The sequence below is a fragment of the Artemia franciscana genome, chromosome 7, assembly GCF_032884065.1.
Source record: "Artemia franciscana chromosome 7, ASM3288406v1, whole genome shotgun sequence".
Lineage (NCBI taxonomy): Eukaryota > Metazoa > Arthropoda > Branchiopoda > Anostraca > Artemiidae > Artemia > Artemia franciscana.
In genome coordinates this window covers 30,038,770-30,059,149 of record NC_088869.1, presented here as the reverse complement: position 1 = coordinate 30,059,149, position 20,380 = coordinate 30,038,770, and the positions used below count along the sequence as shown (strand labels likewise).

Sequence of the window (20,380 nt, the reverse complement as noted above, 5' to 3'; positions counted from 1 at the left end):
GGTCTTCAATTTGGCCTCCAATTGAGTTGATTGATGTTTCACTGGCTTCAATATGGGTCTGTAATTAGAATAAAATTGGTCTTGATAATTCTTGGCAAATCAAAGACAGATATTTTCTATTTTCAAAAGTCCCCAGTTCTCTTGGAATACCAATGGCTGTTATTAGAGTTCCATTAGACTGCAGTAAGTGACTCTGCTGTTCTGGTTGACTAAGTGACATTCCTTGGTCAACCATTTAATGATTGGCCAGCCTCATTATAGCTGTACTTATTGAGGAACTTCACCATCTTTGGTACTGCTTGCTTCTATGTGCGTAGTCATTCGTTTCAATTTCTTTAATTTCCTCAGTTTCTGCAAATAAAAATAAAAGAAAATTACTGATTATCAATAAAAATAAGAACATTGAAAAAAAGGAACTAGACTAAACCCAAAGTAGCTTAGATTGCTAAGGTTTTCAATGCATGATAAATCTAGATGTAGTCATTTCTAAAGTCTAACCATTAAACATCAGTGAAAATCTATATATATATAAATAAGTTGTTTGTGTGTTATGTCTGTTACGCCAGATTATATCTTCTATATATATAAAAGAAAACAAACTAAAATTTAAAAACTGGGAATTGCATAAATATTTCGAAATATTTTGACAATAGATTAAAGTTAATATAGATCTTAAAATGATAGAAGAAACAGCCGAGGAAGCTGCTCAAATAGTTAATTCAAAGAGGAATTTTAGTATAAATCCTACAATGGTAGAAGAAACAGCCAAGGAATCTGCTCAAAGGGTTAATGCCAAAAGGCTTGCAGCTAAAGAACGCAAAACCGCGCAGTTAGATGAAAATCCACCTGGACAGCGAGAGTCAAAATGTATCAAAACTGAAAATGATAGCAATGATGATAAGGTTTGGGATTTTGACTTGGATAAGGTCATCAATGCCTACCAGATTTTAGTTAAGAAAAACAAAGGTTTGGCGATATGTATTTACGTCTGAAAAATAAAGAAGAAAAAGACAACTGGAAAAAGAAAAATGGTAAAAAACTAAAAAGAAAAAACTAAAAGAAAATAAAAAAAAAAATAAAAAAGATAAAAAACTAAAAAGAAAAAAAAACTAGAAAAGCTAAAAAACTAAAAAAAGCTAAAAAACTAAAAAAAAGAGAAAAAACTAAAATAAACTGGGAATTGCACAAATATTTCAATATGTTTTGACAATAGATTAAAGTAATTTGAAAACCTTAAAACAGATACCCCAAATTTTGAGGTTTAATATAAATTGTTGGAGCTTTAGCATGCTTGGCATGTAAAGATTTTTCCAAGTGTCAATGTTAGAAACAAATCAATAAAAAGAAGAAACTAAAAAAAAGAAAAAACTAAAGAAGAAACTGTATCTATATATATAAAAATAAGTTGTATATATGCATGTTTGTGGGTTTGCATTTGACGTCATTATAAGTATATAATGCTTTGTATATGACGTCATTATAAGATGGCACTACAGACCGGGACACAGGGAATATAAATGACAACCGGGACACTCAAAGAGAAATTACAGACCAGGACACAAATGACAACCGGGACAGAAGGGATATAAATGACAACCAGGACACTCGAAGAGAGATTACAGACTGGGATACTGGGACACAGGGAATATAAATGACGACCAGGACACAACTACAATGGGGACGCCAGGGGCACAGGGGGATATATAAATGACGACGGGGACACAGGGAATGTTCGATTAGCAATTACCATCAACAAAGCTCAAGGGCAATCGTTAGAAAAATGCGGTATAGATCTGAATATGGATTGTTTTCCCATGGACAATTATTATGTTGCATGTTCAAGAGCTGGTAAACCTGACAATCTATTTATATGGACAGACAATGGGACAGCAAATAATGTTGTATATTTGCATGTTTTACGTAGTTAAATATATATATACTAGCTGTTGGGGTGGCGCTTCGCGCCACCCCAACACCTAGTTGGTGGGGGCGCTTCGCGCCCCCCCAACACCTAGTTGGTGGGGGCGCTTCGCGCCCCCCCAACACCTAGTTGGTGGGGGCGCTTCGCGCCCCCCCCCCAAGCCCCCCCGCGCGCGTAAGTCGTTACGCGCCATAATAGTTACGCGCCATTGTAGTTGTGTCCCTATGTCCCACCTGTGAATATAGATAGATATATATATATATATATATATATATATATATATATACTAGCTGTTGGGGTGGCGCTTCGCGCCACCCCAACACCTAGTTGGTGGGGGCGCTTCGCGCCCCCCCCCAAGCCCCCCCGCGCGCGTAAGTCGTTACGCGCCATAATAGTTACGCGCCATTGTAGTTGTGTCCCTATGTCCCACCTGTGAATATAGATATATATATATATATATGGTTTTAACTACGTAAAACTTGCGAATATACAACATTCTTTGCTGTCCCATTGTCTTTGCATATAAATAGATTGTCAGGTTATCCCCCTGTTTCCCCCGGTGTCCCCGTTGTAGTTGTGTCCCTGTGTCCCGGTCGTCATTTATATTCCCTGTGTCCCGGGTCCCGGTCATCATTTGTATCCCGGTGTCCCGGTCTGTATATACATTCGTTTTTTAGTTTTGTTTTTCTCCTTTATTTTTTTCCTTTTTTTTTCTTTTTTAGCTTATTTAGATTTTTAGATTTTTTAGTTTTTTTTATTAGTTTTTAGTTTTTATTTCTTTTTAGTTTTTTTGTCCCGGTCGTCATTTATATCCCCCTGTTTCCCCCGGTGTCCCCGTTGTAGTTGTGTCCCTGTGTCCCGGTCGTTATTTATATTCCCTGTGTCCCGGTCGTCATTTGTATCCCGGTGTACCGGTCTGTATATACATTCGTTTTTTAGTTTTGTTTTTCTCCTTTATTTTTTTCCTTTTTTTTTCTTTTTTAGTTTATTTAGATTTTTAGATTTTTTAGTTTTTTTATTAGTTTTTAGTTTTTTTTTCTTTTTAGTTTTTTTTGTAGTTTTTACCTTCTTTTTAGTTTTGTTAATTTTTTTTTTTACTTGTGTCCTGGTCGTCATTTATACTCCCTGTGTCCCGGTGCTTTGTTGATTGCTAATCGAACATTCCTTTTGTCCTGGTCGCTTTCTCTTTGAGTGTCGTCATTTATTTTTTTCTTTTTTAGTTCTTTTAGTTTTTACCTTTTTTAGTTTTTTTTTAGTTTTTAGTTTTTTTAGTTTTTTACCTTTTTTTAGTTTTTTTAGTTTTTTAGCTTTTTTATTTTTTTTATTAGTTTTTAGTTTTTTTGTAGTTTTTGCCTTTTTTTTTAGTTTTTTGTCCTGGTCGCTTTCTCTTTGAGTGTCGTCATTTATTAGTTTTTTCCTTTTTTTTTTTAGTTTTTTATTGGTTTTTACCTTTATTTTAGCTTATTTTTCAGTTTTTTCCTTTTTTTTTAGTTTTTTTTTATTTTTTATTTTTTTTAGTTTTTTACCTTTTTTTAGTTTTTTTAGTTTTTTTAGTTTTTTAGCTTTTTTACTTTTTTTTATTAGTTTTTAGTTTTTTTTTGTAGTTTTTGCCTTTTTTTAGTTTTTTCAGTTTTTTTTTTAGTTTTTTATTGGTTTTTACCTTTATAGTTTTTTTAGTTTTTTAGCTTTTTTATTTTTTTTATTAGTTTTTAGTTTTTTTTGTAGTTTTTGCCTTTTTTTAGTTTTTTCAGTTTTGACGTCACCTAATCCAGTTTTTTCAGGTGACGTCACCTGACACATCCATCCACACATCCATCCACACATCCACAGACAGACAACTTATTTTTATATATATAGATATATATATATATATATATATATATATATATATATAATATATATATATATATATATATATATATATATATATATATATATATATATATATATATATATATATGGTTTTAACTACGTAAAACTTGCGAATATACAACATTCTTTGCTGTCCCATTGTCTTTGCATATAAATAGATTGTCAGGTTTACCGACTCTTGAACATGCAACATATAATGGTCCATGGGAAAACAATCTGTATTCAGATCTATACCTCATGATTCTAATGATTGCCCTTGAGCTTTGTTGATGGTGATTGCTAATCGACCATTCCCTGTCCCGGTGTCCCGGTCGTCATTTACATCCCCCTGTTTCCCCCGGTGTCCCCGTTGTAGTTGTGTCCCTGTGTCCCGGTCGTCATTTATATTCCCTGTGTCCCGGTCGTCATTTGTATCCCGGTGTCCCGGTCTGTATATACATTCGTTTTTTAGTTTTGTTTTTCTCCTTTATTTTTTTCCTTTTTTTTTCTTTTTTAGCTTATTTAGATTTTTAGATTTTTTAGTTTTTTTATTAGTTTTTAGTTTTTTTTTCTTTTTAGTTTTTTTGTCCCGGTCGTCATTTATATCCCCCTGTTTCCCCCGGTGTCCCCGTTGTAGTTGTGTCCCTGTGTCCCGGTCGTCATTTATATTCCCTGTGTCCCGGTCGTCATTTGTATCCCGGTGTACCGGTCTGTATATACATTCCTTTTTTAGTTTTGTTTTTCTCCTTTATTTTTTTCCTTTTTTTTTCTTTTTTAGTTTATTTAGATTTTTAGATTTTTTAGTTTTTTTATTAGTTTTTAGTTTTTTTTCTTTTTAGTTTTTTTGTAGTTTTTAACTTCTTTTTAGTTTTGTTAATTTTTTTTTTTACTTATGTCCTGGTCGTCATTCATACTCCCTGTGTCCCGGTGCTTCCCGGTGCTTTGTTGATTGCTAATCGAACATTCCTTTTGTCCTGGTCGCTTTCTCTTTGAGTTTCGTCATTTATTTTTTTCTTTTTTAGTTCTTTTAGTTTTTACCTTTTTTAGTTTTTTTTAGTTTTTTAGATGAAAATTTTTTTTAGTTTTTTCCTTTTTTTCTTTTTAGTTTTTTATTGGTTTTTACCTTTATTTTAGCTTATTTTTCAGTTTTTTCCTTTTTTTTAGTTTTTTTTTATTTTTTATTTTTTTTAGTTTTTTACCTTTTTTTAGTTTTTTTAGTTTTTTTAGTTTTTTAGCTTTTTTACTTTTTTTATTAGTTTTTAGTTTTTTTTTGTAGTTTTTGCCTTTTTTTAGTTTTTTCAGTTTTTTTTTTTTAGTTTTTTAGTTTTTTTTTTGTAGTTTTTGCCTTTTTTTTAGTTTTTTTAGTTTTTTAGCTTTTTTATTTTTTTTATTAGTTTTTAGTTTTTTTTGTAGTTTTTGCCTTTTTTAGTTTTTTCAGTTTTGACGTCACCTAATCCAGTTTTTTCAGGTGACGTCACCTGACACATCCATCCACACATCCATCCACACATCCACAGACAGACAACTTATTTTTATATAGATAGATATATATATATATACTAGCTGTTGGGGTGGCGCTTCGCGCCACCCCAACACCTAGTTGGTGGGGGCGCTTCGCGCCCCCCCCCAAGCCCCCCCGCGCGCGTAAGTCGTTACGCGCCATAATAGTTACGCGCCATTGTAGTTGTGTCCCTATGTCCCACCTGTGAATATAGATATATATATATATATATGGTTTTAACTACGTAAAACTTGCGAATATACAACATTCTTTGCTGTCCCATTGTCTTTGCATATAAATAGATTGTCAGGTTATCCCCCTGTTTCCCCCGGTGTCCCCGTTGTAGTTGTGTCCCTGTGTCCCGGTCGTCATTTATATTCCCTGTGTCCCGGGTCCCGGTCATCATTTGTATCCCGGTGTCCCGGTCTGTATATACATTCGTTTTTTAGTTTTGTTTTTCTCCTTTATTTTTTTCTTTTTTTTTTCTCTTTTTTAGCTTATTTAGATTTTTAGATTTTTTAGTTTTTTTTATTAGTTTTTAGTTTTTATTTCTTTTTAGTTTTTTTGTCCCGGTCGTCATTTATATCCCCCTGTTTCCCCCGGTGTCCCCGTTGTAGTTGTGTCCCTGTGTCCCGGTCGTTATTTATATTCCCTGTGTCCCGGTCGTCATTTGTATCCCGGTGTACCGGTCTGTATATACATTCGTTTTTTAGTTTTGTTTTTCTCCTTTATTTTTTTCCTTTTTTTTTCTTTTTTAGTTTATTTAGATTTTTAGATTTTTTAGTTTTTTTATTAGTTTTCAGTTTTTTTTTCTTTTTAGTTTTTTTGTAGTTTTTACCTTCTTTTTAGTTTTGTTAATTTTTTTTTTTACTTGTGTCCTGGTCGTCATTTATACTCCCTGTGTCCCGGTGCTTTGTTGATTGCTAATCGAACATTCCTTTTGTCCTGGTCGCTTTCTCTTTGAGTGTCGTCATTTATTTTTTTCTTTTTTAGTTCTTTTAGTTTTTACCTTTTTTAGTTTTTTTTTAGTTTTTAGTTTTTTTAGTTTTTTACCTTTTTTTAGTTTTTTTAGTTTTTTAGCTTTTTTATTTTTTTTATTAGTTTTTAGTTTTTTTGTAGTTTTTGCCTTTTTTTTTAGTTTTTTGTCCTGGTCGCTTTCTCTTTGAGTGTCGTCATTTATTAGTTTTTTCCTTTTTTTTTTTAGTTTTTTATTGGTTTTTACCTTTATTTTAGCTTATTTTTCAGTTTTTTTCCTTTTTTTTAGTTTTTTTTTATTTTTTATTTTTTTTAGTTTTTTACCTTTTTTTAGTTTTTTTAGTTTTTTAGCTTTTTTACTTTTTTTATTAGTTTTTAGTTTTTTTTTGTAGTTTTTGCCTTTTTTTAGTTTTTTCAGTTTTTTTTTTAGTTTTTTATTGGTTTTTACCTTTATAGTTTTTTTAGTTTTTTAGCTTTTTTATTTTTTTTATTAGTTTTTAGTTTTTTTTGTAGTTTTTGCCTTTTTTTAGTTTTTTCAGTTTTGACGTCACCTAATCCAGTTTTTTCAGGTGACGTCACCTGACACATCCATCCACACATCCATCCACACATCCACAGACAGACAACTTATTTTTATATATATAGATATATATATATATATCTATCTATATATATAAAAATAAGTTGTCTGTCTGTCTGTGGATGGATCAGGTGACGTCACCTGAAAAAACTGGATCATGTGACGTCAAAACTGAAAAAACTAAAAAAGGCAAAAACTACAAAAAAAACTAAAAACTAATAAAAAAAATAAAAAAGCTAAAAAACTAAAAAAAGGCAAAAACTACAAAAAAAACTAAAAACTAATAAAAAAGCTAAAAAACTAAAAAAAACTAAAAAAAGGCAAAAACTACAAAAAAAAAACTAAAAACTAATAAAAAAATAAAAAAGCTAAAAAACTAAAAAAACTAAAAAAAAGGTAAAAAACGAAAAAAACTAAAAACTAAAAAAAACTAAAAGAAAAGGAAAAAACTGAAAAATAAGCTAAAATAAAGGTAAAAACCAATAAAAAACTAAAAAAAAAACTGAAAAAACTAAAAAAAGGCAAAAACTACAAAAAAAACTAAAAACTAATAAAAAAAGTAAAAAAGCTAAAAAACTAAAAAAACTAAAAAAAGGTAAAAAACTAAAAAAAATAAAAATAAAAAAAAAACTAAAAAAAAGGAAAAAACTGAAAAATAAGCTAAAATAAAGGTAAAAACCAATAAAAAACTAAAAAGAAAAAAAGGAAAAAACTAAAAAAAATTTTCATCTAAAAAACTAAAAAAAAACTAAAAAAGGTAAAAACTAAAAGAACTAAAAAAGAAAAAAATAAATGACGAAACTCAAAGAGAAAGCGACCAGGACAAAAGGAATGTTCGATTAGCAATCAACAAAGCACCGGGACACAGGGAGTATAAATGACGACCAGGACATAAGTAAAAAAAAAAAACTATCTATATATATAAAAATAAGTTGTCTGTGGATCTGTGGATCGTGGATCAGGTGACGTCACCTGAAAAAACTGGAGCAGGTGACGTCAAAACTGAAAAAACTAAAAAAAGGCAAAAACTACAAAAAAAACTAAAAACTAATAAAAAAAATAAAAAAGCTAAAAAACTAAAAAAACTAAAAAAAGGCAAAAACTACAAAAAAACTAAAAACTAATAAAAAAGCTAAAAAACTAAAAAAACTAAAAAAAGGCAAAAACTACAAAAAAAACTAAAAACTAATAAAAAAAATAAAAAAGCTAAAAAACTAAAAAAACTAAAAAAAGGTAAAAAACTAAAAAAACTAAAAACTAAAAAAAACTAAAAAAAAGGAAAAAACTGAAAAATAAGCTAAAATAAAGGTAAAAACCAATAAAAAACTAAAAAAAAACTGAAAAAACTAAAAAAAGGCAAAAACTATAAAAAAACTAAAAACTAATAAAAAAAGTAAAAAGGCTAAAAAACTAAAAAAAACTAAAAAAAGGTAAAAAACTAAAAAAAATAAAAAATAAAAAAAAAGGAAAAACTGAAAAATAAGCTAACATAAAGGTAAAAACCAATAAAAAACTAAAAAGAAAAAAAGGAAAAAACTAAAAAAAATTTTTATCTAAAAAACTAAAAAAAACTAAAAAAGGTAAAAACTAAAAGAACTAAAAAAGAAAAAAATAAATGACGACACTCAAAGAGAAAGCGACCAGGACAAAAGGAATGTTCGATTAGCAATCAACAAAGCACCGGGACACAGGGAGTATAAATGACGACCAGGACATAAGTAAAAAAAAAAATTAACAAAACTAAAAAGAAGTTAAAAACTACAAAAAAACTAAAAAGAAAAAAAAAACTAAAAACTAATAAAAAAACTAAAAAATCTAAAAATCTAAATAAACTAAAAAAGAAAAAAAAAGGAAAAAAATAAAGGAGAAAAACAAAAATAAAAAACGAATGTATATACAGACCGGTACACCGGGATACAAATGACGACCGGGACACAGGGAATATAAATGACGACCGGGACACAGGGACACAACTACAACGGGGACACCGGGGGAAACAGGGGGATGTAAATGACGACCGGGACACCGGGACAGGGAATGGTCGATTAGCAATCACCATCAACAAAGCTCAAGGGCAATCATTAGAATCATGAGGTATAGATCTGAATACAGATTGTTTTCCCATGGACCATTATATGTTGCATGTTCAAGAGTCGGTAAACCTGACAATCTATTTATATGCAAAGACAATGGGACAGCAAAGAATGTTGTATATTCGCGTTTTACGTAGTTAAAACCATATATATATATATATATATATATATATATATATATATATATATATATATATATATATATATATATATATATATATATATATATATATATATATATATATATATATATATATATATTCACAGGTGGGACATAGGGACACAACTACAATGGCGCGTAACTATTATGGCGCGTAACGACTTACGCGCGCGGGGGGGCTTGGGGGGGGGCGCGAAGCGCCCCCACCAACTAGGTGTTGGGGTGGCGCGAAGCGCCACCCCAACAGCTAGTATATATATATATATATATATATATATATATATATATATATATATATATATATATATATATATATATATATATATGTATATATATATACATATATATATTCACAGGTGGGACACAGGGACACAACTACAATTTTGCGTAACTAATATGGCGTGTAACGACTTACGCGCGTGGGGGCGCTTGGGGGGGCGCGAAGCGCCCCCATCAACTAGGTGTTGGGGTGGCGCGAAGCGCCACCCCAACAGCTAGTATAAAAACGATTTCAAGATTTTACTTGGCAGGGTTTTTTCTTTAGTTTTTAGGAAATGTAGTTGGAGAAATTATTAGAACTGTTTATAGAAATGTTTCTACAAGATATATGAATTTATCTCTTGAAAATTGCTTAACTGAGATTAAATGTAGCTGTCAACTGGTCAGTGATTAAACGTTGCTTTGCACCAATTACAAATGCTTATAAAATAGCAAAAGTATTAATGGTCAGAAATGATTATGCCTAGAAATTGGTTTCCAGCTATGTATACAGATGAATTGGACTTCAATGAAACAGCTAACTTGCCTGGATAAGAGTAGGAGGCTGTCAAAAATCAGTTGGCCAGTTACATATCTAAAACTACTTCAGTAAGAAAGAATCACTAATTAATAAGTATTGTCAGTTTTTGTTTTGCTCAATTGATAGTCTCTTAGCGGCATCTTTGTATTATTTGAGGAATTTTGAATTTTGTGGAATTTGACTGTCCTTTTTGGGGCTTCTACAGGATAGTGCTACTCAAAAGAATAAAATTCTGGCTTTCTGATGCTGAACATATCATTAAGATGGAGTAACTTCATATCTAGCTCTTGAAGCTGGAAGATATATATATATATATATATATATATATATATATATATATATATATATATATATATATATATATATATATAGTTTTTTTTACATCTTTATAAGGTTTTGGGGAGAATAGATATCAGCTTTTTTTCATTGATTCAAATCTTTAATCCAAGTTCTAAAGATTTCAGTGAATCTGCCTAGTTAGTTCTGGTTAGTTTACTAGCATGCTCTGTTCAAGCTTATTGTGGGTAAACTAAGATTGTCATTTAGAGCAGTGTGCCCTCTTAACAATTTTGTTAAGATTGATGCTGTGTGACATGCTAAATGTCACAACAGATTCATTCCAAATATGAAATACAGGGTAGTGCCTAATCAAGCAGGTTGATACTCTGAAAAGGGCTTGGTAGTAAAAGTATGTAATTGCCAGTAAGTGAGTTAAGTAAGTCTAAGGCCAATCTGATTTTTTATTTTAATATAGTAAGTGTTTAAGCCCACCTTACCTTATAGAGTTTCAGGCTCCCAGGTGGTTTTCAAGTGGTATTTCAGTAGAACCTATCCTTAGTTGTTCTTGGATTCCTTTAAATTTCTTAATTTAAATATTTAAAAATTAAAATATTTCTAGGGGTGATGTGTCACAGGCTTAGTAAGACTAAATCCCACAGCTAAAGAAGCTTAAACATGGCTTTCCTTGTGGTGTTGTAAGGATCTTAAAAACAATCCTGGACACAGTAGGAGGAATCCTAAAGGATTGAAAAACAGTGGCCTGAAACAAAACAAAGTATAAGAATATAGGGATAAATAGAAAAAAAATTCCTGGGAGAAGGTGTGAAAAAAGTGATAAAAAATAATATAGTAAGATACATAAAAAATTCAAAAAGGATAAATTTAGCATTTATTAATCTTAATCTTTGGTTCTTTTTTTCTGTTTGTTCATTTTCCTTTTTTATGGTGTGTTGAAACTCTACTAATTGAGCTCTTTTGGATCTATATTCCTTTACAACAGTTTCTTTATGTGTCCCTTGCTGTGTTATTCCCTAGCCTTTGTTATAAGGTCCTGATTTCCTAATTATGTTGCATTTAATATTTGCTATAGGTCCTTTGAATTGTCTTTTACCAATTATAGTTTTTTTTTTATTTAGAACAGTAATCAGTAACTTGTACAAATTTTTGGTTAGGTCTGGAAAGCTAAAAGCCCCGGAATGGTCTGACTTGGTGAAGACTGCTGTCTACAAAGAGTATGCTCCCTTCAATAAAGACTGGTTCTATATCAGGTGTGCATCTATTGCCAGACATGCATACATCAAATCCCCTGTTGGAGTTGGGCAAATTCGTAGGATATATGGAGGTATATACTAATTTCACTTTGTTTCTTTACCTCTGTGAACTTCTAATCAACGCTAGTTCAAATTCATTTTTAGGCCTTGGGTTGAGTTGTGTTAAACAGGGCTTGATCTAAATGGAGTTGTTGCACGGAGGTTCATTTAAACGGAAGTTCAGTTAAACGCACACTTTTTGGTTCTTGGTAATGTAAGAAAAATTCATAAACATCTTGCATAAAACTGTTTGAGGAAACTTAATAGGGAAGAAGGAAGGATTAAAACACGTATTATAGCTTAAATAGTGCATGTGTGTCGATCTGGCGCACACTTAACAGTTTGTGTAAAATTTAATTTTAAAATTTCTTCTCTGCTGCCTCTGTTCTTGCTAATGTAAGAAAAAAAATATATAAATATTATGTATATAAATATTACATAAAACTGACTAAGGTAAACTAAATGGGGAGAATTAGAGCTAGAATGACTCTGTAGATTTGGGAGTGTTGATCTTTCCTTACACTTTTTTTCAGTTTTTGTTGAAATGCTCATTTATGCTGTTTGTATTTCTTACTCTGCTTCTTGCTATAAAAAAAAATATATATATAATTCAAATCTCGCCAAAAATTGACGAGAGGAAATTTATTTGGAGAATTAGAAGTCGTATTATAAGGCAGATCGTATATTTGTGTTGAACTGACGGGCTTTTTTTTCTATTTCTGTGAGGCCACTCAGCATGTCCCCAGGTAGCAATAAGAGAACGCCGGAGGAGGAAGGTCCCTCAAATGTACACTCAACATAGCCCATTGGCGTGTCCAAACGTCCCGTGAGTTACAAACCTTCTCCCAGTAATGGGTTAAATTGCATGGTGATGCAAAACACCATCGTGGGAGTATCGTCTATAGGACAATTGCGGCAGGGCGTAAGATCCAGATCTATGGACAACAGCGTCTGCAAAGGGTTGCCTCGACCCAGCTCTATTCCCACTTGAGGAGTGGGGCCCCTCGACGAAATTATAGCCTAGTAAACGACACAGCATTCGCACAGGATTCTGATTAATGGATGATTCTTATGGGCTTTGTCTGTTTTGACAGGTGTTTTTCTGGCTGAAAATCCTCTTCCTAGTTAATTTATCTACGAAGGGCTGCCTCCCCATAGTAGCATAATATTTGTAGACATGAATATATAATGAGTCGGAAGTGACAGTCTGTGCAGGATTTCGACTCTTGTTGATAGAAGAGCATTGCCAAGTGCTGAAAATACTGTTGTCATCAAGATGAGCCCAGGGTTGCACAAAGACTCCAATCTTCATACTGAAAATCTCGGACTTCTTGCTGTCCGGTTCTAAGCCAGCTTAAGCGCTTCTGTGTTGAGAAGATTGTTGATCCTGTTCTGTACTGGCATTTGGTATCATGGTTTTTCCTGAGGCCAAAATAATTTCCATTATACAAAGAACATGAAAATTGGAACTTAGAAGGTTACGACGTTAAAAAATGACTATCGTATCGACATTTTGACTGACGACTTCAAACGATTCGAACTGGACTTATTAGGAGTTTCAGACACTCATATCCCATGGGTAGGAAGCATGAAATTAGATGATATAGAAGTTGTTTACTCAGGCAGGAAGGATGGGGTACATAGACAGGGAGTAGGGCTCATGATGAATAAGGAAGCTGCCAAGTCCTGTTTAAACTGGGAAAATATTAATAATAGATTGCTCATTTTATGACTTAAATGTTCACGGTGTTAGTTATAGCAGTATATGCCCCTGTAGAACCGACTGACGGAGATACTAGTGACTCAGATGAATTTTACTTATAGTAAAAAAAAACTAGGAGATTTTAACGCCGAGGCTGGTTGAAATAGGTATAGATGGTATCCCAGCCTAGGTAAATTTGATGTAGGAAAAGAAAACAGTAATGGCTCTAGGCTTTTGCAATTTTGTAGGTATTACAATCTAGTTATAACCAATGCGGTGTTTGGTCGTAAAATGGCCCATAAGTTGACATGTTATTCACGTGATGGTTTTCACGTGATGGGAGACAGCAAACCTTATTGATTATGATATAGTAAACCAAAGACTGGTAGGATCAATACAAGATGTAAGGGCATGTAGGAATGCTGTTATTGATGTTGTAAGTAAAGATCACCATATAGTAGTATCTAGCGTTAATTTAAAGCTGAAATTTCGGGAGGGTAACTACCTCCCAAGAAGTTATCATGTTGGTAGACTCCAGGACAAGAATTTCAGAGAAACTTTCCAGGAACAGTTGAAAAATTCGACAATGTGGAAGATTGTTGGAATAATTTTAGAAAAACAATTTGTGAAGTTGCTGATAGTGTCTTAGGGAAGAAAGTTAGGACTGCAGCTAGGAATATAAGTGAAAAGCTTTATGTTTAATAGAGAGGAGAAGGGGCTTGTACAAGAATTATTTGAGGAATAGATCTTTTGAAAACAAGGAATGTAAAGAAAGGGGAGAAAGCAGTAAAATATGAACTAAGGTGTGAGGTGGAGACCATGGATAAAATTGTGGAAGATCTGGAAGATGCAGCTAGAAGGCATAATAGTAAAATATTGTACTGGCATGTTAATAAATTGAGAGAGAGTAGTCAATCCGGACTTGTCCCAGTTAAAGATAGGAATGGGGCCACACTAATTGATAAGGAAAATGTTAAAGAGCGACGGGCAGAACATTTGAGAATGTGCTAAACCGAGATAGGGTCAGAGGAAAAGATATAGAGGAAAACGAAAAAGTTTGAGATACCTTCGATATGAAGGTAGATTTGTTTTGTGAGGAAGAATTAGGAACAGTATTTGAAGGATTAGAAGATAATAAGGCTCAAGGTGCTGATAGTGTGGCAATTGAGTTTCTTAAATATGGTGGCTCTGAACTCAGAAATAAGTTACTGAAAACTATGATTATGATTTTTGAAAAGGGGAAGTACCTGAGGATTTTAGGAAAACTTTAATTAAACCTCTGTATAAGAAAGCGGATAAAAGTGAATTGGGTAATTATCGAGGCATTATTCTAGTCTATAGGTCGCAAATTACTTAGTAATACGATACTTTTTAGACTGATATATGCTGTAGACAAAGTTTTAAGAGAAGAAAAATGCGGTTTTAGAAAAGGTAGAGGATGTGTCGTTAAAATTTTCACTCTTAGGTTAATAATTGAGGAGTGTCTGAGTTGTCAAACACCTTTGGTCCTCAGTTCATAGATAATGAGCAAGTGTTCGATTCTATTGATAGAAGAGTTTTAGGAAAGGTCTTATGCTTGTATCGTATACCAGACAAAAACATTAAAGTGATTAGTGTTATGTAAGAAAATAACACTGCTGCCGTTAAGGTAGGAAATGAGGTTAGTAGCTGGTTTTGCATTAAATCAGGGTTGTGTTTTATTCCCCTTTATATGTATCATTTTGATAGACTTCCTTGGGGAGCACAGGAAAGGTAATGGGAGACAACGGAATCAGTGACAAGGGGAGAAATGGGAAGAGAAAACTCTCCTGGACTTAGCTTATGCTTATGATTTAAGCATCCTTGATGAAAGTGTGAGCAAAGTGAATGAACTTTTAGAAGTTTTGAGAATTCAGTATGCTAGAATAGGTTTGGAAATTAATGTTAAAAGGACTTAGTCACTAAGGCTAGGAATAAGTGACGATGAAAAGGTAACGTTGGGTAACGAAAAGATTGACCGGGTGGGCAGCTTCACTTATCTTGGTAGTTTTATTAATAAAGACGGTGGGAGCAGTGAAGATGTTAAAAGTAGAATAACCACGGCTTAGGGTGTTTTTTCACGGGTAAAAACAAGTTTGGAAGAAAAGGAAGATAACTGTACAAACTAAGCTTAAAATATTAGAGGCCACAGTGATGACAGTGGTCAAGTATGGCTCTGAAGCATGGGCGCTCCGAAAAGTGGATGAAAATTTACTTGATATTTTCCAGAGAAATTACCTACGGACTGTTCTGGCTACTCAGCTGATTGACCGTATTTCAAACAATAGGCTGTACGAAAATTGTAGTTCAATCACTCTTTCTAGGGCTATAATGAAAGAAAGGTTGGGATGGCTGGGGCACTTTGTGCAGATGAAGGATGACAGGTTGCCGAAGAATGGCCTTTTCGGCCCACAGTCTAGGGCTAAACGAAAAGCGGGTCGTTCTCGTCTTTGGCCGGATGACATCATAAAGAAATACTGAGGAAAACTAAATGGGAAGAATTAGAACTCGTATGACTATGTAGATATAGGAGTGTCGATCTTTCCCTATATTTTTTGTTAGTAATTCTTATTTATTTTTGCTATGTAGTTGCTATTTTTTTTTTTTTTTGACTATGTAGATATAGGAGTGTCGATCTTTCCCTATGTTTTTTGTTAGTAATTCTTATTTATTTTTGCTCTGAATTTCTTTGAATTAATACTCCGTTGCCTCTGTTCTTGCTAATGTAAGAAAAAGTATATACAATTCTTGCATAAAACTGACTGAGGAAAACTAAATGGGAAGAATTAGAACTCGTATGACTATGTAGTTATAGGAGTGTCGATCTTTCCCTATATTTTTTGTTAGTAGTTCTTATTTATTTTTGCTCTGATTTTCTTTGAATTAATACTCCGTTGCCTCTGTTCTTGCTAATGTAAGAAAAAATATATACAATTCTTACATAAAACTGACTGAGGAAAACTAAATGGGAAGAATTAGAACTCGTATGACTATGTAGTTTTACGAGTGTCGATCTTTCCCTACATTTTTTTTTCCAGTTTTTTGTTTAAATTGTGTATTTCTGAGGATAGAATTAGAAGTCGTTTTACAGTGTACATAGTACAGGTGCGTTGATCTGACGGATACTTTCTTATGCTTCTATGAAACGAAATTTCTTCTCTGTTGTATATGTACTTCCTAATGTCAAGTCTTGCATAAAACTGACTGAGGAAAACCAAATGGAAAGAAATGGAATTTATTTTTGTTCTGAATTTCTTAGAATTAATACTCTTTGCCTCTGTTCTTGCTAATGTAAGAAAAAAATATATACAATTTTTACATAAAACTGACTGAGGAAAACTAAATGGGAAGAATTAGAACTCATATGACTATGTAGATATAGGAGTGTCGATCTTTCCCTATATTTTTTGTTAGTAATTCTTATTTATTTTTGCTATGTAGTTGCTATTTTTTTTTTTTTTGACTATGTAGATATAGGAGTGTCGATCTTTCCCTATATTTTTTGTTAGTAATTCTTATTTATTTTTGCTCTGAATTTCTTTGAATTAATACTCCGTTGCCTCTGTTCTTGCTAATGTAAGAAAAAATATATACAATTCTTACATAAAACTGACTGAGGAAAACTAAATGGGAAGAATTAGAACTCGTATGACTATGTAGTTATAGGAGTGTCGATCTTTCCCTATATTTTTTGTTAGTAGTTCTGATTTATTTTTGCTCTAAATTTCTTTGAATTAATACTCCGTTGCCTCTGTTCTTGCTAATATAAGAAAAAATATATACAATTCTTACATAAAACTGACTGAGGAAAACTAAATGGGAAGAATTATAACTCGTATGACCATGTAGATATAGGAGTGTCGATCTTTACCTATATTTTTTGTTAGTAATTCTTATTTATTTTTGCTCTGAATTTCTTTGAATTAATACTCCATTGCCTCTGTTCTTGCTAATGTAAGAAAAAATATATACAATTCTTACATAAAACTTACTGAGGAAAACTAAATGGAAGAATTAGAACTCGTGTGAATTTGTAGTTATACGAGTGTCGATCTTTCCCTACATTTTTTTTCCAGTTTTTTGTTTAAATTGTGTATTTCTGAGGATAGAATTAGAAGTCGTTTTACAGTGTACATAGTACAGGTGCGTTGATCTGACGGATACTTACTTATGCTTCTATGAACAAATTTCTTCTCTGTTGTCTCTGTACTTCCTAATGTCAAGTCTTACATAAAACTGGCTGAGGAAAGCCAAATGGGAAGAAATAGAACTCGTATGACTATATAGATATACGAGTGTCGATCTTTTCTTTCATTTTTTATTGGTAACATTTATTTATTTTTTTTGAAATGCGTATTTGTGACGTTTTATTCGTTACTTTGGTTCTTGCTAATTTAGGAAAAGATAATACAAATCCTGCATAAAAGCGATAGAGGAAAATAAATAGTAAGAATTAGAATCCGTATTGCAGCTTAGATGGACACTTAACAGTTTCTGTAATATTTAATTTTTTTAATATTTTCTTTGTTGCCTCGGTTCTTGCTAATGTAAAAACACATGTAAAATTCACATAAAATAGAATAAGAAAAGCTAAATGGGAAGAATTACACCTTGTATGACTATATAGATATACGAGTTTCGATCTTTCCCTACAATTTTCTTTCCTGGTACCTTGTTGAAATGCGTATTTTAACAAGAGACAATAGCCTATGTGCAATAACAGTCGAGACTATACAAAATCTCCTGTTTGAATGCCCAAAATCAACAACAATCTCCTCAAGCTTAAAAGAACCACCAGGAAATTAGGATAACACGCATATTTCAAGCTGTTGCTAGAAGCATACCTTCTAGCCCAGGAAGAGAGATCGATTTTCAAGGGAATGATTGACATCTTCCGAAGTCTTAACATTTTATGAAAGATTTCTTTAAAATGGTTGAAGAAAGGAAGGGTCCTGTCGCATGAGCTGTAGGGATATCGCCATATATTTACTTTTGAATTGCGGAGAAAGGGTAGCAGGGCCAAACGCTTCCCTTGTTCTGCCCTTATTAAAAAGCCAAAGAAGTTTCCTTTCCCTCCTTGGAAGAATAATATCAATGCCATGGAGGATCATCAACCAACTTCGAAGCCACCAGGACCTAGAATGATGCGAGTCCAAGTGCTTTTTGTCTAAATAGCTTTGTGATGTTTTTATGCCTTACTTCGGTTCTTGCTAATGTAAGAATTGATTATTCAAATCTCGCATAAAAGTGACCGAGGAAAATTTATTGGGAATAATTAGAACTTGTATTACAAGGCAAATAATATATGTGTGTTGACCTGACGAACTTTCCTTTTAATGTTTCCGTAAAGTTAAATTTTTGAATTTCTTCTGTGTTGCCTCAGTTCTTGCTAATGTAAGAAAATATATATGAATCTTAAATAAAACTGACTGATGAAAATTAGATGGGGAGAATTAGAACTCGTATGACTCGTATGGTGTTTTTGTCCCTCGCATTGGTTCTTGCCAATGGAAGATAATATAATAAAAATTTTGCATGAAACTGACCGAGAAAAATTGATAAGAAAGAACTAGAACTCGTGTTACAACTTAGATGGTATAGGTGTAACGATCTGTTGCACATTTTTTTTATAATTTTGATGAAATTTAATTAATTAATTTCTTCCCTGTTTCCTCTATTCTTGCTAATGTAAGATAAATGAATACAAATAACGAAAAACTGAATGGGAAAAATTAGAATTCGTATAACTGTGAATATACGCCTATCTATGTATCCCCACATGTTGTTTTCAGTGTCTTGGGGAAATTTGTATTTATGAAATTTTCATTTTTGCTTTTTGTCTTACTAACGTAAAGAAAAATCGTTAAAATTTTGCATAAAACTGAATGAGGAAGATTAATAGGGAAGATTGAGAACTCTGCGTGACTGTAGAAATGCGAGTGAACGAATATGCGTATTTATAAAGTTTATCTTCTCGGTAATGAGTGTCTTCTGATTTTTTTTTTTTTTTTTACGACAAAGTTCTCTGAAAAATGTTGGCTATCAAAACTTCTTAAAGCGGTGGTTGTGTCGGTACCTCTTTTTCTGGTAGGGTTGGCGGAGAAGTGGGGGTTCCGTGTGGAGCTATTGAATGCTTTTGAATAAATAAAAACAATTCTGGGTGTTGACTAAGAAGACAAAAAAAAAAAAAAAAAAAATTCGTTCAACATTCACTATAAATTTTCTTTTTTTTTACATTGACCTTCCTATGAAAACTTGTAGGTTTTTTGGTATACCTTTCAGGTTTTTCACCAACAGAAAAGGCACTTGAATCAATCTTTACCCTTTAACATTTTTTCTTTTTATAACATGCGACATGTGCATAAAATGATTTATCTACGTCCTCTCTTTACATTTGTTTCCTTTTCTGTTTTCAAAGATATACCTCCTTAGCTAGCTAAAATATCGGTTTACGGTGTGTTTGTTGCCTTTGTGTCCTCGCTCTGCTTGACAGGTTATTCATTTAATTAACCTTTGGGTGGCGTCATTTTATCTTCCAAAGACTCAACTTCGAGATCTTCTGTTTTGCAAAAACTTGTTATTTTGGGCTTTTTGTGGCCACCTTCCGCTTGATTCTTTGACAATGGCCGGTAGAAGGGGCTATAGATCCTTCATCAAGTCCTTTTTCGGAGGAGTGGGGTCGTTGCCAAGTTTTTAGGTTTTATAAAACCTGAAAAAATTTGTTTTATGTATTAAACTAAAAAGTCTATCAAAGTAGCCGGCACTTGGTCCAGTAAAGGGCATAGTCTAGTGAACGTCTAGTAGTGTTTTGGGGCGTTCTGTCCTGTTCCTCAGCTCGCCATGTTCAATAAGTTGGGCATTTAACGTTTGTAGGTTGACACTACACGCTTGTTGATCATGCACACGCTTTATTTTGTATAGAGATATATATATTAACAGATTCACTGTTGTTTTTTTTAGGCCACAAGAATAATGGTGTAAGTCCATCTCATTTTTGCAAGTCTTCTGGAAATGTTGCTCGTAAAGTCCTTCAGGCATTAGAGAGTGTAAAGATTCTAGAAAAGGACCCCAACTCTGGTGGAAGACGCCTTACCTCACAGGGGCAAAGAGATCTCGACAGGATTGCAAGCCAAATGAAAATTGTAGCCGCATAATTTTGTAGCTCTCCTTGCTATTAAAAAAAAACTACTC

General features: G+C 32.6%; 1 protein-coding gene across 1 annotated transcript in view; it reads left to right on the top strand.

Moving 5' to 3' along the window:
* The window catches only part of LOC136029144 (small ribosomal subunit protein eS19-like), a 24,493-nt gene extending 4,113 nt beyond the window's left edge, over window positions 1-20,380 (top strand). The window contains exons 3-4 of the mRNA XM_065707236.1: window positions 11,332-11,501; window positions 20,150-20,380. Coding sequence (XP_065563308.1) covers window positions 11,332-11,501; window positions 20,150-20,343 — 364 coding nt within the window. The 3' untranslated portion in view covers window positions 20,344-20,380. The remainder of the gene's footprint in view (window positions 1-11,331; window positions 11,502-20,149) is intronic.